Below are 25556 nucleotides of genomic sequence, written 5' to 3'. Positions count from 1 at the left end.
GTGTAGTGGTGAGTGTAGTGGTGAGTGAGTGTAGTGGTGAGTGTAGTAGTGAGTGTAGTGGTGAGTGTAGTGGTGAGTGTAGTGGTGAGTGAGTGTAGTGGTGAGTGTAGTAGTGAGTGTAGTGGTGAGTGTAGTGGTGAGTGTAGTAGTCAGTGTAGTGGTGAGTGTAGTAGTGAGTGTAGTGGTGAGTGAGTGTAATGGTGAGTGTAGTAGTGAGTGTCGTGGTGAGTGTAGTGGTGAGTGTAGTCGTTAGTGTAGTATTGAGTGTAGTAGTGAGTGTAGTAGTGAGTGAGTGTAGTGGTGAGTGTAGTAGTGAGTGAGTGTAGTGGTGAGTGAGTGTAGTGGTGAGTGTAGTAGTGAGTGTAGTGGTGAGTGTAGCGGTGAGTGTAGTGATGAGTGAGTGAGTGTTGTGGTGAGTGAGTGTAGTGGTGAGTGTAGTGGTGAGTATAGTGGTGAGTGAGTGTAGTGGTGAGTGTAGTGAGTGAGTGTAGTGGTGAGTGTAGTGGTGAGTGTAGTGGTGAGTGTAGTGGTAAGTGTAGTGGTGAGTGTAGTGGTGAGTGAGTGTAGTGGTGAATGTAGTAGTGAGTGTAGTGGTGAGTGAGTGTAGTGGTGAGTGTAGTAGTGAGTGAGTGTAGTGGTGAGTGAGTGTAGTGGTGAGTGTAGTAGTGAGTGTAGTGGTGAGTGTAGCGGTGAGTGTAGTGATGAGTGAGTGAGTGTTGTGGTGAGTGAGTATAGTGGTGAGTGTAGTGGTGAGTATAGTGGTGAGTGAGTGTAGTGGTGAGTGTAGTGAGTGAGTGTAGTGGTGAGTGTAGTGGTGAGTGTAGCGGTGAGTGTAGTGATGAGTGAGTGAGTGTTGTGGTGAGTGAGTGTAGTGGTGAGTGTAGTGGTGAGTATAGTGGTGAGTGAGTGTAGTGGTGAGTGTAGTGAGTGAGTGTAGTGGTGAGTGTAGTGGTGAGTGTAGTGGTGAGTGTAGTGGTAAGTGTAGTGGTGAGTGTAGTGGTGAGTGAGTGTAGTGGTGAATGTAGTAGTGAGTGTAGTGGTGAGTGAGTGTAGTGGTGAGTGTAGTAGTGAGTGAGTGTAGTGGTGAGTGAGTGTAGTGGTGAGTGTAGTAGTGAGTGTAGTGGTGAGTGTAGCGGTGAGTGTAGTGATGAGTGAGTGAGTGTTGTGGTGAGTGAGTATAGTGGTGAGTGTAGTGGTGAGTATAGTGGTGAGTGAGTGTAGTGGTGAGTGTAGTGAGTGAGTGTAGTGGTGAGTGTAGTGGTGAGTGTAGTGGTGAGTGTAGTGGTAAGTGTAGTGGTGAGTGTAGTGGTGAGTGAGTGTAGTGGTGAATGTAGTAGTGAGTGTAGTAGTGAGTGAGTGTGGTGGTGAGTGTAGTGAGTGAGTGTAGTGGTGAGTGTACTAGTGGTGAGTGTAATGGTGAGTGAGTGTAGTGGTGAGTGTAGTGGTGAGTGTAGTGATGCGTGTAGTGGTGAGTGTAGTGGTGAGTGAGTGTAGTGGTGAGTGTAGTGGTGAGTGTAGTGATGAGTGTAGTGGTGAGTGAGTGTAGTGGTGAGTGTAGTGGTGAGTGTAGTGGTGAGTGTAGTGATGAGTGAGTGTAGCGGTGAGTGTAGTGATGAGTGAGTGAGTGTAGCGGTGAGTGAGTGTAGTAGTGGTGAGTGTACTAGTGGTGAGTGTAGCGGTGAGCGACTCACCTTCAGGAACTCCTCAAACCCGAGGTCCCCGCTCCTCTGCCCCGCGAGCTCCCGGAGGCGGAACCCGGGGAGGGGGCAGTGCGCCGCGTCGAACACCGCCTTGAGGTCCTGCTCCCCCACATAGCCCCGCCCCTCCACGTCTACAGCACACGGGGGGAGGGGCGAGGAGCGGGGGGGGGTGCGGATTTAAGGGGGGGTGGGGAGATGGGGGGGGGGTGTGGATTGAATCGGGGTGGGGGTGTGGCGAGAAGGGAGGCAGAGGGCGGGAATTGTAACCATCGAGGGCCAACTACCCCCGACCCTGACCTTCACGGTGACCCCCTCGACCCTTGCCCTGACCCCGAAGCGTCACTCACCCACGCGTGCGAACGCCTCCCGTAGCTCGTGCACGTCGTCGGTGTGAGACATCTCGAGACTCGGGCTCTGTCCTGAGACGCGTAGGGGTGGAGACACGGAGACGTGGAGACACAGGTGAGAGGAGGCAGAGCGTGAGTGGGTGGCTGGGTGGGTGGGTGAGTGGGTGGGTGGGTGGGTGAGTGGGTGGGTGGGTGGGTGAGTGGGTGGGTGGGTGGGTGAGTGCGTGGGTGGGTGGGTAAGTGCGTGGGTGGGTGGGTGGGTGAGTGGGTGGGTGGGTGGGTGAGTGGGTGGGTGGGTGGGTGAGTGGGTGGGTGGGTGGGTGAGTGGGTGGGTGGGTGGATGGGTGAGTGGGTGAGTGGGTGAGTGGGTGGGTGGGTGGGTGAGTGGGTGGGTGGGTGGGTGAGTGGGTGGGTGGGTGGATGGGTGAGTGGGTGAGTGGGTGGGTGGGTGAGTGGGTGGGTGAGTGAATGAGTGGATGAGTGAGTGGGTGGGTGGGTGAGTGGGTGGGTTGGTGGGTGGGTGAGTGGGTGGGTGAGTCGGTGGGTGGGTGGGTGAGTGGGTGGGTGGTGGGTGAGTGGGTGGTGTTTATTCAAAATCTTGAATAAACACAAGATCCAGGTCCGTTTCAACACATTACATAAAATCCGTGATCTGGTTCCGTCTGTAAAAGATGTGATTCCGGACATACAATACCCTGGTGTCTACAAACTAAGTTGCCTCTGTGGTAGTAGTTACATTGGAGAAACCAAACGCCATGTCTCGGACCGCATTCGTGAACATAAAGCAGACCTTAAACACGGTAGGAACAACACCTCGGCCGTAGCAGATCATTGTTCTAATTCAGTAGGCTCACATGCCATTGACTTTTCCAAGACGGAGGTTCTTTGTAAGCCATCTGGCTTCCATGAGAGATTCGTTCATGAGGCTATCCACATATACAAGCACAGAGACAATTTCAACAGAGAAGATGGATTCTATCTTAGCAATCATTGGAAAGATTTGATAAATCATTTCAGTTCTTGATTGATTGTTCACGCTTACAGTGGCTTTCAGACAGCATACATTATAAAAAATTTCGTCTCCCCCCTCCTCTTTTCAAAAAAATAGATGGACTAGTCCTGGGCAAACTGCCAATCGCTGCGCGTGACGCCAACGTTTTTTATAAATAAATAAATGTGCCGTTTTAAAAATAAATTTATGCAAACCAACACACCTGATGATGACCGTTTGAGTTATGGTCGAAACGTCGTGAGAATTTTTTTATTGTTTTATATATATTTTGTTATTTTGTTGTTTCTCTTCAACGTGACTTTACCGAAAAAACTAAGAATATGAATTACTGCAGTCACGAAAGCTTTAAATCAAAATTTACTGCCCATAGACTCAACACTGCCCATAGACTCAACACTTCCCATGGACTCAACACTGCCCATAGACTAAACACTGCCCATAGACACAACACTGCCCATAGACTCAACACTGCCCATAGACTAACACTGCCCATAGACTCAACACTACCCATAGACTCAACACTCCCCATAGACTCAACACTGCCCATAGACTCAACACTACCCATAGACTAAACACTGCCCATAGACTCAACACTACCCATAGACTAAACACTGCCCATAGACTCAACACTGCCCATAGACTCAACACTACCCATAGACTAAACACCGCCCATAGACGCAACACCGCCCATAGACTCAACACTGCCCATAGACTCAACACTACCCATAGACTAGCACTGCCCATAGACTCAACACTGCCCATAGACTCAACACGACCCATAGACTCAACACTGCCCATAGACTCAACACTGCCCATAGACTCAACACTACCCATAGACTCAACACTGCAAATAGAATCAGCACTACCCATAGACTCAACACTGCCCATAGACTCAACACTTCCCATAGACTCAACATTACGCATAGACTCAACACTGCCCATAAACTCAACACTGCCCATAGGCTCAACACTGCCCATAGACTCAACACTACCCATAGACTCAACACTGCCCATAGACTCAACACTGCCCATAGAGTCAACACTGCCCATAGACTCAACACTGCCCATATACTAACACTGCCCATAGACTCAACACTGCCCATAGACTCAACACTACCCATAGACTAACACTGCCCATAGACTAACACTGCCCATACACTCAACACTACCCATAGACTCAATACTGCCCATAGACTCAACATTACCCATAGACTCAACATTACCCATAGACTCAACACTGCCCATAGACTCAACATTACCCATAGACTCAACACTACCCATAGACTCAACACTGCCCATAGACTCAACATTACCCATAGACTCAACACTGCCCATAGACTAACAATGCGTACGGTGTGTACAGAACAGCGGGATAAAATACAAGCCCTACACACACACACAAATATAAAGATTCCTCGTATAGCTTTAACAGACTGTTGGGGCAAATGCTGTTAGCGAGCACCTCTGAAGGCCTTTGTCTCCCCAGTGGTGATGTTCACACACCGCACCAGGTACCCATTTGAGGCTGAGTTGACCTAGGGGAGGCCCAGGACCGGTTCAGATAATCGTCACTGGTGTTGGCCGTGAGCGGGAATCGAACCCGGGTCGCCAGGTTCATAGCGCAGCGCGCTTACCACTACACTATCGCTCATCCACACTCACCCACACACACTCACTGTCACACACTCTCACACCCTTACACTCACTCACTCTCACGACACACACACTCACCACACACTCACCACACACACTGTCACACTCACCACACACATTCTCACCAAACACACTCTCACACACTCACACACATTCACTCAACCACACACACACTCACTCTCACCACACACTCTCACCACACACTCACCACACACTCTCACCACACACTCACCACACTCATCACACACACATTCACTCACCACACTCACCACACACACATTCACTCACCACACACACTCATCACACACACCACACACTCACCACACTCACCACACACACATTCTCACCACACACACTCACCACACACTCACCACACACTCTCACCACACACTCACCACACTCATCACACACACATTCACTCACCACACTCACCACACTCACCACACTCACATTCTCACCACGCACACTCTCACACACTCACACACTCACCACACACACACTCACTCTCACCACACGCACTCACCACAAACTCACCACAACAACAACAACAACCGCCATTCGCCACTAAGTGGCGGTGACGTCACCACGACGCTTGTGCCAGGCTATGTGCACCCTGAGGCCACGTGAAGTGTCGAACGCCCGCTGGCAGGAGGTCACGGGGCAGACCCAGGTGCCACGGGTCGACTGACTGAGATGACTGGCTGATGCACCACCTGTGCCCCCTACTGTGCCAACCTGCTGTGCTTTAGCCACCCGGCGCTCCGCTCGCTGTTGTGAGCGTCGCTCCTCCGCCCTCCGTTGTTGTTGGAGGGCGACTGCCTCCAACTGCCCAGTAGCATCCTTCACGAGCCTCCTCCACAGAGGCCGATCTTGACACCGCTGGTACCAGTCATCGGCAAGTCCACTCAGCTCCACGTCCTCCTGTACCACATCACTCCATCTCTTCTCTAGCCCGTGCCGCGCCCGCTTAGCCCCCTCAATCCGGCCAAACAAAAGCTGTTTCGGCATGCGGTGGCTGGGCATGCGGGCTACATGACCCAGCCATCGCAGCCTTGCCTGCCGGAGGAGCTCACCGATGGGACCCTGCCCAGATCTTTCAAGGATTTGTGAGCTCCTCACACAATCCAGTCTGGTTAAACCCAGGATGGATCGTAGGCAGGTCAGCCTAAATGTTTCTAACCGGCGAAGATGTTCCATTAGGGGGGTCCACGTTTCGCAAGCGTAGAGAAGGGAGGGAATGACCGTGGCCGAGAAGACCTGAAGCTTAGTGCGGAGCGACAGACCAGGTAGCTTCCACACAGCGTTACGCAACCGATGAAAAGATATTGCCGCTCGACTGATTCGGAGTGAGACCTCTGCTGTTAAACTGGAGCCAGTCATAAGCACACTGCCCAGGTATGGGAAACTCTCCACTCTCTCCACAACTGCCCCATCACCGATTGGGAGTTGTGGGGGTGGAGTGTCCGATGGTACAAAATACCCAGGCAGGTGCTTAGTTTTGGTGGGGCTGATGGTAAGGCCCCACCTCTTAGTGGCACGCTCCAGTCTCAGCAGCAGCGTCTCCAACTCCTCCTCTGACTGAGCAGCTATTACCAAGTCATCAGCATACATAACGTGGTTGAGCAATAGGGAGCCATCCCTTGACCGCACCCGGGCATCGATTAGCCTCCCATTATATCTGTACCATATGGAGATTCCCCCGGTACAGCTATTGAAGGCTTCACGAACTACGTGGTCAAAATAGATGTTAAATAATGTGGGAGCCAGAGGACATCCCTGTCGCGCCCCAAGGTGTACAGGGAATGGCTCTGACTCCCGGCCACGTAGTTTTACCCGGGCCCGCTCACCATCATGAAGGTCCTTAATGATCGTGAGCAGAGGGTCAGGTACTCCAAAAGCACGAAGAACGACCCAGAGCCCAGGCCTACTGATGGTATCATAGGCCTTGACCAGGTCAATAAAGCAGAGATGTAGGTCTTGTTGGAATTCCCTACACCTCTGCTGTAGCAGACGGACAGAAAATATGGCATCTGTGCAGGACCGCCCTTTCCTGAAACCGCATTGGGGCTCCGCAAGCCTCTCCTCAGCGTGCCTGGCAAGGCGATGCTGAATAATCCTTGCCAGGACCTTTCCCGGCACACTGAGGAGTGAGATGCCCCTGTAGTTGTTACAGTCTGTGCGGTCCCCCTTCTTAAAAAGGGGGACCACCAGGGCATCCTTCCAATCCTGCGGAACCCGTCCAGTGGTCCAGACTGTTGTTATGATGTCATATAGGGCAGTCTGTGCACAAACGCCACCCTCCCTCAGCATTTCGCTTGGGAGATCATCTCTGCCCGCTGCCTTTCCTGGTCTCAGACTCCGGATCGCCTTCAATACTTCCTCAGCAGATGGCACCTCAGCCAGCCACTCACAGGGGGTGACTTCATCCAATATTTGAGGCACCGCAGCCTCAGCAGGGTCATCCTCACTTTGTGCCACGATGTTTTCCTGGCTGTGGGATTTTCCCTCCCCCAGGACCTCACAGAAATGCTCAGCAAATCTGCGAACCTGTTCCTGGGGGTCGGAAATTGGATCACCGTTTTTTCCCCTAATGATGGTAATAGGTGTGGCGCTGCAGGTTACTTTTTTGATGGAGTTAAATAGCGATTTGTGATCACGGGCCACTGAGGCAGACTCCATCTCCTCAGCAACCCGCGACCACCACCCATCCTTGCAGCGCCTCACGGCTCTCCGAACCTCCGAGCGAAGGCTGCGGTAAGCCTCCTCATTCTCTGACGTGGGATTCTGTAGCCGATGACAGTAGGCCTGTCGCTTTTTCTCAACCATCCTGAACAACTCCTCTGTCATCCAGGGTGTCTGGGGAGGTCTGGACCGCGTACCCAAAGCAGCCATTGCAGCTGCATGAGTCACAGTCCTAAACCTCGCCCATTTACCCTCGACATCAGGAGGAGTCGGGGACGATGCCAATCCCAGCCGCAAGCGATGATGAAATTCTCGCTTGCAACTTTCATCAGATAACTGCGACCAGGCCACTTTAGGTTGGAATGGGGTCCTGGGTGTACACCCACCACCGGAGTGGAAGAATGGCAGGCGCATCTTACAGATGACTAGTCGATGGTCAGAGGGCAGATCAGCTCCACGGTAGGTCCTGGTGTCAAGGACATGGGCTCGCATTCGCTGGTCCGTCACTATGTAGTCCAGCAGATGTTCTTGCTTGGACCCGGCATGCATCCATGATGTTGTGTGGATGCGCCGATGCCGGAACAGCGTGTTGGTAATTACAAGCCCATGGGCTGCACAAAAATCTAGCAGCCTCCTACCATTGTTATTGAGCTGATCTGGCCCATGCCCTCCAATCACTCCAGACCAGGTGCCAGTATCATGACCAACTCGGGCATTGAAGTCACCCAACATGATGACTCTATCCCGAGGGGCCACTTTAGCCAGCACCTGTGACAGGAGGTCATAGAAGGCATCTGACTCATCGGCTTTGCCTGCATCCCTCCACGGATGTTCATCTTCGGTGGGGGCATAAGTAACCACGACCACCATTCCTCGCCTCCGGTTGATGGGAAGGCGAGCCCAAAGTAGCCTGGGGCTTAGAGCTTCCCACACCTCACCGTCACGCTCCCACGCCCCCTTCATTCTTTTGTTCAAAAGAAGACCCACACCCTGTTGTTTGGCAGTCTGCTGCCCCGAGTAGAGGACTGTCCACCCCTCATGGTGGCAGGAGCCAGAGCCGGTCCACCGGACCTCCTGAATGCCGCATAGATCCAGGCGGTACCGGTCCAGCTCCCGACAGAGGAGTGCCAGCCTCTCCTCTGCAGTGAGCGTTCGAACATTCCACGTGGCCACCCGTAGTGGCTTTTCGTTGTTTCTGGAGTAGCCCCGAGGGTAGGTATTCAATCTCCTGGCTCCGCCAATTGGGGTTTGGCCAGGAGACGTCATAGACGCCTGGCCCCCCGGGGCCTCCGGCACAAGCTTAGTTGTTACATATTTCACTTTAATTCGTGGTTTTGTGGTAATTAATTGAAGGTGGAGGGGTTACCAGCCCCTCGCACCCGTCCAGAGCCCCCGTTTAGCCCCTGTGGGGGGCGGTGGTGTAGCGGTTAGCGCGCTGCGCTATGAACCTGGCGACCCGGGTTCGATTCTCGCTCACGGCCAACATCAGTGACGATTATCTGAACCGGTCCCGGGCCTCCCCTAGGTCGACTCAGCCTCAAATGAGTACCTGGTGCGGTGTGTAGTAAACATCGCCACTGGGGAGACAAAGGCGGTCGGGCGTGGTGCTGGCCACACCCACCCCCTCGTGTACCGTTTCCGGCCTTCATAGGTGCTCGCTAACAGCACTTGCCCCTACAGTCTGTTACAGGCTATACGGGGGATCTTTGTCTTTAAACTCACCACACTCACACTCTCACACACACTCACCACACACACACTCTCACCACAAACTCACCACACACTCTCACCACACACTCACCACACACACTCTCACCACACACACTCACCACACACACTCACCACACACACTCACACACACTCACACTCTCACACACACTCACCACACACTCTCACCACACTCACCACACACACACTCACCACACACACTCACCACACACACTCACCACACACTCTCACCACACACACTCACCACACACTCACCACACACTCACCACACACTCTCGCCACACACACACTCACCACACACTTACCACACACACACTCACCACACACACTCACCACACACTCTCACCACACTCACACTCACCACACACTCACCACACACACACACTCACCACACACACACACTCACAACACTCACTCCCACTCACCACACTCACTCCCACTCACCACACTCACCACACACACTCACTCACCACACACACTCACCACACACCCCCACACACACTCACCACACACTCACACACACTCACTCCCACTCACCACACTCACCACACACACACACTCACCACACACACTCACCACACTCACCACACTCTCACACACACTCACCACACACTCACCACACTCACACACACTCACCACACTCACCACACACACTCACTCACCATACACACTCACCACACTCTCACACACACTCACCACACACACACACTCACCACACACTCTCACCACACACACACTCACCACACACACTCACCACACACACACACTCACCACACTCACTCCCACTCACCACACTCACCACACTCTCACACACACTCCCACTCACCACACTCACCACACACACTCACTCACCACACACACTCACTCACCACACACACTCACCACACTCTCACACTCACTCACCACACACACACACTCACCACACTCTCACACTCACTCACCACACACACACACTCACCACACTCTCACACTCACTCACCACACACACACACTCACCACACTCACCACACTCACCACACACACACACACTCACCACACTCACACACTCACCACACACCCCCACACACTCACCACACTCACACACTCACACACACTCACACACTCACCACACTCTCACACTCACCACACACCCCCACACACTCACCACACTCACCACACACACACTCACCACACTCACACACTCACCACACACCCCCACACACTCACCACACTCACCACACACACACTCACCACACTCACCACACTCACCACACTCTCACACACACTCACCACACACCCCCACACACACTCACTCACCACACACTCACACACTCACCACACACCCCCACACACACTCACTCACCACACACTCACACACTCACCACACACCCCCACACACACTCACTCACCACACACACACACACTCACCACACACCCCCACACACACTCACCACACTCTCACACACACTCACCACACACCCCCACACACACTCACTCACCACACACTCACACACTCACCACACACCCCCACACACACTCACTCACCACACTCACCACACACACACACCCCCACACACACACTCACCACACACACTCACTCTCACCACACTCACCACACTCACACTCACCACACACACTCACACACACTCACACTCTCACACAGTCTCACCACACACACACTCACCACACACACTTACCACACACTCACCACACACTCACACACTCACCACACACACTCACCACACTCACCACACACCCCCACACACACACACACTCACCACACACACACACACTCACCACACACACTCACCACACTCACCACACACCCCCACACACTGGCTCGCTCCCTCCCACGCCCGCTCCCGTTTCCTCCCTCGCTCCCCTTATCTCCCGCTCACCTGCCCCGCTCCTAAGCTCCCCTCACCGCCCTCCCTCCTCGGCGGTGACTCACCACCATGCACGGGGGGGGTTGGTGGGGAGCGGTGGGCGTAGTGGTTAGCGCACTGCGCCCTGTTGCTCGCAGTTCGCCGATCGTCCGATTTGGCGTGCGCGGCTAACGTCAGTGGCGAGTGAGTGACAACCCCAGGTCACCTCGACACCGGCGGGTCTTCACCTTGCACTGCGGCCTTGCACCAATTTGGTAATTGCCAATCTTCATTTTCGCTTGTTAGAGGCCGTCCATAAATGACGTCACGCGATTTGGGACGATTTTTGACCCCCCCCCCACTTCAAATATGACGTCACAAAGCTCTGCCCACCCCCCCCACCCCCCCCAAAAAAAATGTTAAACGCGCTTCAAATCGCTTTGAACTATTGTCACATTGTAGGTGCGTATTTAATGTGGCGCTGCGCTCTGATGCTGTAGCAGAAAACATTAAAAAAGTCTATTTAATTAAGTAGAACGCGTTGCCTATATTTATTTAAAGTTGCGCGTTTTGACGTGACGTCACATCTCTCAACCCCACCCACCCCCCCCATCGTCACACATCGTCACAAATGTCTGACCCCCCCTCCCTCCCTCCCCTCCCCTCCCCCCAATGTGTGCGTGACGTCATTTATGTATATAATGTTTAATAACTCCATAATAGAGGGGGAGGAGGGGAGAGTTAGATCGTTTAAATTTAAATGCGTCGTGAAACCCGCCACCACCCGACCGCGGACAATTCGTAAGTTCTGTCACGGAAAACAGAAGGAGCCAATTCGTCGACTCCCCAACACACGCAGCCGGTTGCGCTGCAACTAGCAACGCAAACGCCACGTTCAGTTTTTTTTTTAACGTGACAAACAGCTTACCGATTCGATTCAAAGCTTTTCGTGACTGCAAGGATTCATCTTCTTTGGTTCTTTCGGTAAAGTCGTCACCACCGCGTAGAATGAGAATGAAATGATAAATTTATTAAATAAAATGACGCAATCAAATTCCCACGACGTTTCGACCGCAACGCAAGTGGCCTTCTGCAGGTGAAAGGAACAGAACTGTCGGGACGACAGAGCTTCAATGAACGTTGTTAAGATTCGTAGCGTCTTTTTAAGCTGGTTTAGAGAAGTGAGGCACCTTGAACAAAGGTGTTTACATATCAAACAGGAGAATTTAGCATTGAAATAGCTGAGTGATTAGCTTGTGTTGACTTTAACATAGCTATTTCTATGACCAGTCACAAGCTAATCACTCAGCTATTTCAATGCTAAATTCTCCTGTTTGATATGTAATATATGACTTTAACATAGCTATTTATATGACCAGTCACAAGCTAATCACTCAGCTATTTCAATGCTAAATTCTCCTGTTTGATTTGTACTAGGCGCCTCTGTGGATGTGTAGCCTTTGACTTTAACATAGCTATTTCTGTGACCAGTCACAAGCTAATCACTCAGCTATTTCAATGCTAAATTCTCCTGTTTGATTTGTACTAGGTGCCTCTGTGGATGTGTAGGCTTTGACTTTAACATAGCCATTTCTGTGACCAGTCACAAGCTAATCACTCAGTTATTTCAATGCTAAATTCTCCTGTTTGATTTATACTAAGTGCCTCTGTGGATGTGTAGGCTTTGACTTTAACGTAGCCATTTCTGTGACCAGTCACAAGCTAATCACTCAGCTATTTCAATGCTAAATTCTCCTGTTTGATTTGTACTAGGTGCCTCTGTGGATGTGTAGGCTTTGACTTTAACATAGCCATTTCTGTGACCAGTCACAAGCTAATCACTCAGTTATTTCAATGCTAAATTCTCCTGTTTGATTTATACTAGGTGCCTCTGTTGATATGTAGGATTTGACTTTAACATAGCCATTTCTGTGACCAGTCACAAGCTAATCACTCAGCTATTTCAATGCTAAATTCTCCTGTTTGATATGTAAACCCCTTTGTCAAGGTGCCTCACTTCTCTAAACCAGCTTAAAAAGACGCTACGAATCTTAACAACGTCCATTGAAGCGCTGTCGTCCCGACAGGTCTGTTCCTTTCACCTGCAGAAGGCCAGTTGTGTTGTGGCCGAAACGTCGTGAGAATTTTATTGTGTTGTTTTATTAATTGATTATTTTATTCTCATTCTACGTGGTGGTGACTTTACCGAAAGAACCAAAGAAAAAAAACAGCTTACCAGTCTGGCTGCGGTCGGGTGGTGGCGGGTCTTAACGACGCATTCATATTTCCGTTGATATATCCCCCCCCCCACCCCCTCAAACCCCCCACTTCCCCCCCCCCCCCTCTGTGATGGTCAACAGCTGTTGGACACAGACACACACAGACACACAAACTCAGTGCAGAACCAGGAGAGAACACACACACACACACAGACACTTCACACAGGAAAGCAAGGGGCGATCGCTTCCTGGGGAGTCGAACCCTGAAAACCTCGACACCCGTCAAATCTCGCCCCCGTCATGTTCCACTGAGAGCCCCCAGGCGTGCACTAGACGTAGGGAGGAGGGCAATTGCCCGAAACGTCGTTTCCTATTATTGCATGTTTGTTTATTTTAGGGGCCGCACTCGGGTGTCGAGTGGCTTGTTAATAATTGGATAGGGAGTGCAGACGGACTCCTCGACTTGCGAACTTTCAGAGATACAAACAAACCTGGTCAGTACATCCAGTTGCCAGTTCCGACCGAGAGTCGTAAGTTCAACTGCCACGCAATATATTTTGGTGGCATCTACATCTACAGAACATGAAGAACCAGTGGCATCTACATCTGCAGAACATGAAGAACCAGTGACATCTACATCTGCAGAATGTGAAGAACCAGTGGCATCTACACCTACAAAACATGAAGAACCAGTGGCATCTACATCAGCAGAACATGAAGAAGCAGTGGCATCTACATCTGCAGAATGTGAAGAACCAGTGGCATCTACATCTGCAGAACGTGAAGAACCAGTGGCATCTACATCTACAAAACATGAAGAACCAGTGGCATCTACATCTGCAGAACGTGAAGAACCAGTGGCATCTACATCTGCAGAACGTGAAGAACCAGTGGCATCTACATCTACAAAACATGAAGAACCAGTGGCATCTACATCTGCAGAACGTGAAGAACCAGTGGCATCTACATCTGCAGAACGTGAAGAACCAGTGGCATCTACATCTACAAAACATGAAGAACCAGTGGCATCTACATCTGCAGAACGTGAAGAACCAGTGGCATCTACATCTACAAAACATGAAGAACCAGTGGCATCTACATCTGCAGAACGTGAAGAACCAGTGGCATCTACATCTACAAAACATGAAGAACCAGTGGCATCTACATCTGCAGAACGTGAAGAACCAATGGCATCTACATCTGCAGAACATGAAGAACCAGTGCCATCTACATCTGCAGAACATGAAGAACCAGTGGCATCTACATCTGCAGAACATGAAGAACCAGTGGCATCTACATCCTGAGAACGTGAAGAAGCAGTGACATCTACATCTGCAGAACGTGAAGAAGCAGTGGCGTCTACATCTGCAGAATATGAAAAACCAGTGGCATCTACATATACAGAACGTGAAGAACCAGTGGCATCTACATATACAGAACGTGAAGAACCAGTGGCATCTACATCTGCAGAACGTGAAGAACCAGTGGCATCTACATCTACAGAACATGAAGAATCAGTGGCATCTACATCTACAGAACGTGAAGAACCAGTGACATCTACATATGCAGAACATGAAGAATCAGTGGCATCTACATCTGCAGAACATGAAGATCCAGTGACATCTACATCTGCAGAACATGAAGAACCAGTGGCATCTACATCTGCAGAACGTGAAGAACCAGTGGCATCTACATCTGCATAACGTGAAGTACCAGTGGCATCTACATATACAGAACAGGAAGAACCAGCGGCATCTACATCTGCAGAATGTGAAGAACCAGTGGCATCTACATCTGCAGAACGTGAAGAATAAGTGGCATCTACATCTGCAGAACGTGAAGAACCAGTGTCATCTACATCTGCAGAACATGAAGAACCAATGGCATCTACATCTACAGAACATGAAGAATCAGTGTCATCTACACCTGCAGAATGTGAATAACCAGTGGCATCTACATCTGCAGAACGTTAAACATCCGTGGCATCTACATCAACATTTTTGGTCAAAAATTATTAATTAATTATTTGGGGGAGGTGAGGGGTGGATCGAATCGCCACGTCAGCTCTCACGTTGTGTCGTACGCCCTCCTCCACCCGACATGTGACGAACCAACGTGGCTTATTTACCACACACCGTTATTATAATTTTTTTACAAAAATGTGGATAACAACAACAAAGACACATACAACAACAACAACAAAAAACACATACAACAACAAACACACATACAACAACAACAAACACATACAACAACAAACACACATGCAACAACAAAGACACATACAACAACAACAACAAACACACATACAACAACAAAGACACATACAACAACAACAAACACATACAACAACAAAGACACATACAACAGCAAACACATACAACAACAACAAACACACATACAACAACAACAACATATGGTTGTTCTGCGTTTCTGCAGTGCAGAATAACGAACAACTTAGTCGTGACCAGCAGTCACAAACAGCAGTAACGAACAGCAGAGTCACGAACAGCAGAGTCACGAACAGCAGAGTCACGAACAGCAGAGTCACGAACAAGAGAGTCGCGAACAGGAGAGTCGCGAACAGCAGAGTCGCGACCATGTGCGGAACGCGATAGGAGACGCGGTCAGAAACGGGAAACGCGCCACGCACCGCCACTCGCTCTCACCGCACAAATACAAAGGTTCCCCGTCTAGCCTTCACCAGACGGTTGTGGAAAGTGCTTGCTAGCGAGTAGCACCCTGTGAAGGCCGGCACGGGCATACGAGTGGGGGGAGGGGGGGTTGGTTGGTTGGCCAGCACCACACGCGGCCGCCTTTGTCTCCCCGGTGCCGATGCGTAACACGTGACGATGCGTTACGCAGACGTGCCGGGTGCCGATTTGAGGCTGAGTAGACCCAGGGGGAGGCCCAGGGACGGTTCAGATGTTCGCTGTCACTGCAATCGGGGTCGTGAGTGGGAGTGGAACTCGGGTGGCCTGGTTCGGAGCGCAACGCCCCAATCGATATACACCACGCAAATATTTATTTGCAATTACACACTCCAAGGCCGTAATTATATAAAATATTCAAATATGCTCAAAATGTCCCCGCCAATATATTGCTATTAAATAGATTTCTGTTAATATGATTGTGGTTATGGTTGTACTTTATTCATCCCTAATCTCTGCCATTACATACAACGAAACAAGAATAGCTGTAAATACAATACACTATTAGACATTATTGTAAAAAAAAAATGAAAAAGACCATCCCATGTGTAAGTGATTTTTTATAGATATTTTAGGCAGGAAATTCATTTTCAAATTTAGATTTTTTTTCTGGGGGGGGGGGGGGGGCCAGACCCCCTAGAAGATTTGGTCCTCTCCCAATGTTGACTCGATGGCTACGGCCTTGACACACTCGTACACTGACGTTAAAACTCACGCACACCGCACGCAATCTCACGCAATCTCATGCAACCACTCCCGCAATCTCACGCAACCACTCCCGCAATCTCACGCAATCTCACCCAATCTCACGCAACCACTCCCACAATCTCACGCAACCACTCACGCAATCTCACGCAATCTCACGCAACCACTCGCAATCTCGCAAACTCACGCAACCCCTCCCGCAATCTCACGCAATCTCACGCAATCTCGCGCAACCACTCCCGCAATCTCACGCAATCTCACGCAACCACTCCCGCAATCTTACGCAATCTCACGCAATCTCACGCAACCACTCCTGCAGTCTCACGCAATCTCCGCACCCTCCGTGGACTGATGTCTGACACACTGCCGTGCGGTGCGATGCACTAGTCCGCACGCAGCGCACGCAATCAAGAGTCTGGCGGTTCGATCTCCCGGCGTGGCAGTTGCGACATTGTTGCGCACACGTGTTCATCCCACCCCCTGTGGCCCTAGCAGTATAAAATTGTGAAGGTCCGCAGTTAGCTTAGTTTTTTTTTCTCGGCAGGTGGGGAGGTAAAGTGTTGGTAACTCTACCAAGGCGTCTTGGCCTGCGTGGAGGAGTCGGCCACATGCCACGCTAGAGGTCCCTCTAGCGCAGGGCCCTGCTGCCAGCAGTGGATGGAGCAAAGCAGTTGCAGGGCTGCGTCTCTGCCTCGCACCTGTTGGGGACTGCAGTAGACTATGACGGCTCTCTAGCCCTTCTAGAACATCGCTAGAAGTGACATTACTCAATCATCTCTCTAGTGATTCTAGAACGTCGCTAGAATCGACATTACTCAAGCATCTCTCCAGTGATTCTAGAACGTCACTAGAAGTGACATTACTAAATCATCTCTCCAGTGATTCTAGAACATCGCTAGAAGTGACATTACTCAATCATCTCTCCAGTGATTCTAGAACGTCACTAGAATTGACATTACTCAATCATCTCTCCAGTGATTATAGAACATCGCTAGAATTGACATTACTCAATCATCTCTCTATCCCTTCTAGAACATCGCTAGAAGTGACATTACTCAATCATCTCTCCAGTGATTATAGAACATCGCTAGAATTGACATTACTCAATCATCTCTCTATCCCTTCTAGACCATCGCTAGAAGTGACATTACTCAATCATCTCTCCAGTGATTCTAGAACATCGCTAGAATTGACATTACTCAATCATCTCTCTAGCCCTTCTAGAACATCGCTAGAATTGACATTATTCAATCATCTCTCCAGTGATTCTAAAACATCGCTAGAATTGACATTACTCAATCATCTTTCTAGCCCTTCTAGAACATCGCTAGAATTGACATTATTCAATCATCTCTCCAGTGATTCTAAAACATCGCTAGAATTGACATTACCCAATCATCTCTCTAGCCCTTCTAAAACATCGCTAGAATTGGCATTACTCAATCATCTCTCCAGTGATTCTAGAACATCGCTAGAATTGACATTACTCAATCATCTCTCCAGTGATTCTAGGACATCACTAGAATTGACATTACTCAATCATCTCTCCAGTGATTCTAGGACATCACTAAAATTGACATTACTCAATCATCTCTCCAGTGATTCTAGGACATCACTAGAATTGACATTACTCAATCATCTCTCCAGTGATTCTAGAACATCACCGGAATTCACATCGCTCAGCTTTCTGTCCCTTTTTAAAACATCATTATAATTCACATCACTCACTCAGGTCTCAATCCCGTTAAGACCATCACTAGAATTGACATCACATCACTCAGCTCTCTAACCCTTTTAGACCATCGCTAGAATTCACAATACCCACTTAACTCTCTAACCCTCCTAGAACGTCACTAGAATCCACATCACTCACTCAGCTCTCTATCCCGTTTAGACCATCACTAGAATTCACATCACTCACTAAGCTCCCTATGCTTTCTAGACCATCACTAGAATCCACATTACATCACTCAGCCCTTTATCCATTCTAGACCATCACGATAATTCACGTAACTCTCTCAGCTGTCTAGCCCTTTCAGACCATCACTAGAATCCACATCACGTTACTCAGCTCTCTATCCCTTCTAAACCATCACGATAATTCACATCACTCGCTCAGCTCTCTATCCCTTCTAGACCATCACGAGAATTTATATCACTTGCTCAGCTCTCTATCCCTTCTAGACAATTACTAGAATCCACATCACTCGCTCAGCTCTCTATCCCTTCTAGACCATCACCAGAAATGACATTACTTTACTCAGCTCTCTATCCCGTCTAGACCATCACGAGAATTCAGATCACTTGCTCAGCTCTCTATCCCTTCTAGACCATCACCAGAAATGACATTACATTACTCAGCTCTCTATCCCTTCTAGACCATCACGATAATTCACATCACTCTCTCAGCTCTCTAGCCCTTTCAGACAAGTACTAGAATCCACATCACGTTACTCAGCTCTCTTTCCCTTCTAGACCATCACGTGAATTGATATCACTGGCTCAGCTCTCTATCACTTCTAAACCATCACGATAATTCACATCACGTCACTCAGCTCTCTATCCCTTCTAGACCATTACGATAAGTCACATCACTCGCTCAGCTCTCTATCCCTTTCAGACCATTACTAGAATCAACATCACATTACTCAGCTCTCTATCCCTTCTAGACCATCACGAGAATTCACATCACTCGCTCGGCGACTCGCAATTGCGAAGCCATCGATCTCGAGAAGTCACCCAAATCGGCGTTTAGCTCGGCGAAACAATTGGCATCAAGCACCGTTGTGCTGCCAACTTTAGCGTGTGTGTGTGCGTGCACGCGCAAAAGCCGCGTGGGTTCCCCGTACCGTTACCGTATAGCAAGCCGAGCTCTGCGGAGAGGAGCGCGTGGGAGAGTCTCTTCCAACACCCCCTTGTCCCTTATATGGGGCACAGGAAAAGCCACGCAACGAGCAAATCCGAAAGGGCGGCCTCTGATTTGCTCAGAGGCCGAACAGAACTATCGATGTCCAAACCCAGCACCCCCAAGCCCGACCCCGCAAGTTCTTGACCGTAAAAGGGCATTTGTGTGAAACGGCAGATTTCCTCTTAACCGCAGTTAGGCTCGATCTTGTCGTAACTCGAAATGGAAATGGGTTTCGTCACTCAAGACAATCGTCCAGTGTGGTCGCTCAAGACAATATCCAGTGTTGTCGCTCAAGACAATCTCCAGTATTGTCACTTAAGACAATCTCTAGTGACGTCACTCAACATAATCTCCAGTGACGTCACTCAAGACAATCTCCAGCGTGGTCACTCAAGACAATCTCTAGTGACGTCACTCAATACAATCTCCAGTGTCGTCAATCAAGACAATCTCCAGTGACGTCACTCAAGACAATCTCCAGTGACGTCACTCAAGACAATCTCCAGTGACGTCACTCAAGACAATCTCCAGTGACGTCACTCAAGACAATCTCCAGTGACGTCACTCAAGACAATCTTCAGCGTGGTCACTCAAGAAAATATCCAGTGACGTCACTCAAGACAATCTCCAGTGACGTCACTCAAGACAATCTCCACTGACGTCACTCAAGACAATCTCCAGTGTGGTCACTCAAGACAATCTCCAGTGATGTCACTCAAGACAATCTCCAGTGTCGTCACTCAAGACAATCTCCAGTCTGGTCACTCAAGACAATCTCCAGTGACGTCACTCAAGACAATCTCCAGTGACGTCACTCAAGACAATCTCCAGTGTTGTCACTCAAGACAATCTCCAGTGACGTCACTCAAGACAATCTCCAGTGTCGTCACTAAAGACAATCTCCAGTGACGTCACTGAAGACAATCTCCATTGACGTCACTCAAGACAATCTCCAGTGTCGTCACTCAAGACAATCTCCAGTGACGTCACTCAAGACAATCTCCAGTGACGTCACTCAAGACAATCTCCAGTGTTGTCACTCAAGACAATCTCCAGTGTTGTCACTCAAGACAATCTCCAGTGACGTCACTCAAGACACTCTCCAGTGACGTCACTCAAGACAATCTCCAGTGACGTCACTCAAGACAATCTCCAGTGACGTCACTCAAGACAATCTCCAGTGACGTCACTCAAGACAATCTCCAGTGACGTCACTCAAGACAATCTCCAGTGACGTAACTCAAGACAATCTCCAGTGACGTCACTCAAGACAATCTCCAGTGACGTCACTCAAGACAATCTCCAGTGACGTCACTCAAGACAATCTCCAGTGACGTCACTCAAGACAATCTCCAGTGACGTCACTCAAGACAATCTCCAGTGTTGTCACTCAAGACAATCTCCAGTGACGTCACTCAAGACAATCTCCAGTGACGTCACTCAAGACAATCTCCAGTGACGTCACTCAAGACAATCTCCAGTGACGTCACTCAAGACAATCTCCAGTGTTGTCACTCAAGACAATCTCCAGTGACGTCACTCAAGACAATCTCCAGTGACGTCACTCAAGACAATCTCCAGTGTTGTCACTCAAGACAATCTCTCAAGACAATCTCCAGTGACGTCACTCAAGACAATCACTAGTGACGTCACTCAAGACAATCTCCAGTGACGTCACTCAAGACAATCTCCAGTGTTGTCACTCAAGACAATCTCCAGTGACGTCACTCAAGACAATCTCCAGTGACGTCACTCAAGACAATCTCCAGTGACGTCACTCAAGACAATCTCCAGTGACGTCACTCAAGACAATCTCCAGTGACGTCACTCAAGACAATCTCCAGTGACGTCACTCAAGACAATCTCCAGTGTTGTCACTCAAGACAATCTCCAGTGACGTCACTCAAGACAATCCCCAGTGACGTCACTCAAGACAATCTCCAGTGTTGTCAGTCAAGACAATCTCTCAAGACAATCTCCAGTGACGTCACTCAAGACAATCTCCAGTGACGTCACTCAAGACAATCTCCAGTGACGTCACTCAAGACAATCTCCAGTGACGTCACTCAAGACAATCTCCAGTGACGTCACTCAAGACAATCTCCAGTGACGTCATTCAAGACAATCTCCAGTGACGTCACTCAAGAGAATCTCCAGTGACGTCACTCAAGAGAATCTCCAGTGACGTCACTCAAGACAATCTCCAGTGTTGTCACTCAAGGTAATCTCCAGTGTTGTCACTCAAGACAATCTCCAGTGTTGTCACTCAAGACAATCTCCAGTGACGTCACTCAAGACAATCTCCAGTGACGTCACTCAAGACAATCTCCAGTGTTGTCACTCAAGACAATCTCCAGTGACGTCACTCAAGACAATCTCCAGTGACGTCACTCAAGACAATCTCCAGTGACGTCACTCAAGACAATCTCCAGTGACGTCACTCAAGACAATCTCCAGTGACGTCACTCAAGACAATCTCCAGTGACGTCACTCAAGACAATCTCCAGTGACGTCACTCAAGACAATCTCCAGTGACGTCACTCAAGACAATCTGCAGTGTTGTCACTCAAGACAATCTCCAGTGACGTCACTCAAGACAATCTCCAGTGACGTCACTCAAGACAATCTCCAGTGACGTCACTCAAGACAATCTCCAGTGACGTCACTCAAGACAATCTACAGTGTTGTCACTCAAGACAATCTCTCAAGACAATCTCCAGTGACGTCCCTCAAGACAATCTCCAGTGACGTCACTCAAGACAATCTCCAGTGACGTCACTCAAGACAATCTCCAGTGACGTCACTCAAGACAATCTCCAGTGTCGTCACTCAAGACAATCTCCAGTGATGTCACTCAAGACAATCTCCAGTGACGTCACTCAAGACAATCTCCAGTGTTGTCACTCAAGACAATCTCCAGTGTTGTCACTCAAGACAATCTCCAGTGACGTCACTCAAGACACTCTCCAGTGACGTCACTCAAGACAATCTCCAGTGACGTCACTCAAGACAATCTCCAGTGACGTCACTCAAGACAATCTCCAGTGACGTCACTCAAGACAATCTCCAGTGACGTCACTCAAGACAATCTCCAGTGACGTAACTCAAGACAATCTCCAGTGACGTCACTCAAGACAATCTCCAGTGACGTCACTCAAGACAATCTCCAGTGACGTCACTCAAGACAATCTCCAGTGACGTCACTCAAGACAATCTCCAGTGACGTCACTCAAGACAATCTCCAGTGTTGTCACTCAAGACAATCTCCAGTGACGTCACTCAAGACAATCTCCAGTGACGTCACTCAAGACAATCTCCAGTGACGTCACTCAAGACAATCTCCAGTGACGTCACTCAAGACAATCTCCAGTGTTGTCACTCAAGACAATCTCCAGTGACGTCACTCAAGACAATCTCCAGTGACGTCACTCAAGACAATCTCCAGTGTTGTCACTCAAGACAATCTCTCAAGACAATCTCCAGTGACGTCACTCAAGACAATCACTAGTGACGTCACTCAAGACAATCTCCAGTGACGTCACTCAAGACAATCTCCAGTGTTGTCACTCAAGACAATCTCCAGTGACGTCACTCAAGACAATCTCCAGTGACGTCACTCAAGACAATCTCCAGTGACGTCACTCAAGACAATCTCCAGTGACGTCACTCAAGACAATCTCCAGTGTTGTCACTCAAGACAATCTCCAGTGACGTCACTCAAGACAATCCCCAGTGACGTCACTCAAGACAATCTCCAGTGTTGTCAGTCAAGACAATCTCTCAAGACAATCTCCAGTGACGTCACTCAAGACAATCTCCAGTGACGTCACTCAAGACAATCTCCAGTGACGTCACTCAAGACAATCTCCAGTGACGTCACTCAAGACAATCTCCAGTGACGTCACTCAAGACAATCTCCAGTGACGTCATTCAAGACAATCTCCAGTGACGTCACTCAAGAGAATCTCCAGTGACGTCACTCAAGAGAATCTCCAGTGACGTCACTCAAGACAATCTCCAGTGTTGTCACTCAAGGTAATCTCCAGTGTTGTCACTCAAGACAATCTCCAGTGTTGTCACTCAAGACAATCTCCAGTGACGTCACTCAATACAATCTCCAGTGACGTCACTCAAGACAATCTCCAGTGTTGTCACTCAAGACAATCTCCAGTGACGTCACTCAAGACAATCTCCAGTGACGTCACTCAAGACAATCTCCAGTGACGTCACTCAAGACAATCTCCAGTGACGTCACTCAAGACAATCTCCAGTGACGTCACTCAAGACAATCTCCAGTGACGTCACTCAAGACAATCTCCAGTGACGTCACTCAAGACAATCTCCAGTGACGTCACTCAAGACAATCTGCAGTGTTGTCACTCAAGACAATCTCCAGTGACGTCACTCAAGACAATCTCCAGTGACGTCACTCAAGACAATCTCCAGTGACGTCACTCAAGACAATCTCCAGTGACGTCACTCAAGACAATCTCTCAAGACAATCTCCAGTGACGTCCCTCAAGACAATCTCCAGTGACGTCACTCAAGACAATCTCCAGTGACGTCACTCAAGACAATCTCCAGTGACGTCACTCAAGACAATCTCCAGTGACGTCACTCAAGACAACCTCCAGTGACGTCACTCAAGACAATCTCCAGTGACGTCACTCAAGACAATCTCCAGTGACGTCACTCAAGACAATCTCCAGTGACGTCACTCAAGACAATCTCTCAAGACAATCTCCAGTGACGTCACTCAAGACAATCTCCAGTGACGTCACTCAAGACAATCTCCAGTGACGTCACTCAAGACAATCTCCAGTGACGTCACTCAAGACAATCTCCAGTGACGTCACTCAAGACAATCTCCAGTGACATCACTCAAGACAATCTCCAGTGACGTCACTCAAGACAATCTCCAGTGACGTCACTCAAGACAATCTCCAGTGACGTCACTCAAGACAATCTCCAGTGACGTCACTCAAGACAATCTCCAGTGACGTCACTCAAGACAATCTCCAGTGACGTCACTCAAGACAATCTCCAGTGACGTCACTCAAGACAATCTCCAGTGACGTCACTCAAGACAATCTCCAGTGACGTCACTCAAGACAATCTCCAGTGACGTCACTCAAGACAATCTCCAGTGACGTCACTCAAGACAATCTCCAGTGACGTCACTCAAGACAATCTCCAGTGACGTCACTCAAGACAATCTCCAGTGACGTCACTCAAGACAATCTCCAGTGACGTCACTCAAGACAATCTCCAGTGACGTCACTCAAGACAATCTCCAGTGACGTCACTCAAGACAATCTCCAGTGACGTCACTCAAGACAATCTCCAGTGACGTCACTCAAGACAATCTCCAGTGACGTCACTCAAGACAGTCTCCAGTGTTGTCACTCAAGACAATCTCTCAAGACAATCTCCAGTGACGTCACTCAAGACAATCTCCAGTGACGTCACTCAAGACAATCTCCAGTGACGTCACTCAAGACAATCTCCAGTGACGTCACTCAAGACAATCTCCAGTGACGTCACTCAAGACAATCTCCAGTGACGTCACTCAAGACAATCTCCAGTGACGTCACTCAAGACAATCTCCAGTGACGTCACTCAAGACAATCTCCAGTGACGTCACTCAAGAAAATCTCCAGTGACGTCACTCAAGACAATCTCCAGTGACGTCACTCAAGACAATCTCCAGTGACGTCACTCAAGACAATCTCCAGTGTTGTCACTCAAGACAATCTCTCAAGACAATCTCCAGTGACGTCCCTCAAGACAATCTCCAGTGACGTCACTCAAGACAATCTCCAGTGACGTCACTCAAGACAATCTCCAGTGACGTCACTCAAGACAATCTCCAGTGACGTCACTCAAGACAATCTCCAGTGACGTCACTCAAGACAATCTCCAGTGACGTCACTCAAGACAATCTCCAGTGACGTCACTCAAGACAATCTCCAGTGACGTCACTCAAGACAATCTCCAGTGACGTCACTCAAGACAATCTCCAGTGACGTCACTCAAGACAATCTCCA

At 49.4% G+C, this 25556-nt stretch overlaps 1 protein-coding gene and 1 long non-coding RNA gene across 4 annotated transcripts in view; both read right to left on the bottom strand.

Annotated features, from left to right (window-relative positions):
* Positions 1-19544, bottom strand: part of LOC116957879 (plastin-3-like) — a 66581-nt gene extending 47037 nt beyond the window's left edge. The window contains exons 1-3 of one of the 3 annotated variants that reach the window (XM_032980313.2): positions 19457-19544; positions 2048-2119; positions 1692-1831 (exon numbers count right to left, since the gene is read on the bottom strand). In XM_032980313.2, the coding sequence (XP_032836204.2) occupies positions 1692-1831; positions 2048-2099 (192 nt within the window). In that variant the 5' untranslated portion in view covers positions 2100-2119; positions 19457-19544. Of the gene's footprint in view, positions 1-1691; positions 1832-2047; positions 2120-19450 lie in introns of all 3 variants that reach the window. The other 2 variants (XM_032980315.2, XM_032980314.2) reach the window with 2 other exon arrangements.
* Positions 1-25556, bottom strand: part of LOC142906452 (uncharacterized) — a 397072-nt gene that overhangs the window by 48327 nt on the left and 323189 nt on the right. The window lies entirely within an intron of this gene.

This window comes from Petromyzon marinus, chromosome 64 (genome assembly GCF_048934315.1).
Source record: "Petromyzon marinus isolate PM22_M1 ecotype Great Lakes invasive population chromosome 64, UKy_Petmar_22M1.pri1.0, whole genome shotgun sequence".
Taxonomy (NCBI): Eukaryota; Metazoa; Chordata; class Hyperoartia; order Petromyzontiformes; family Petromyzontidae; genus Petromyzon; species Petromyzon marinus.
Note: the sequence above shows the minus strand (reverse complement) of the source record. Positions and strands in the feature narration are given on the sequence as shown.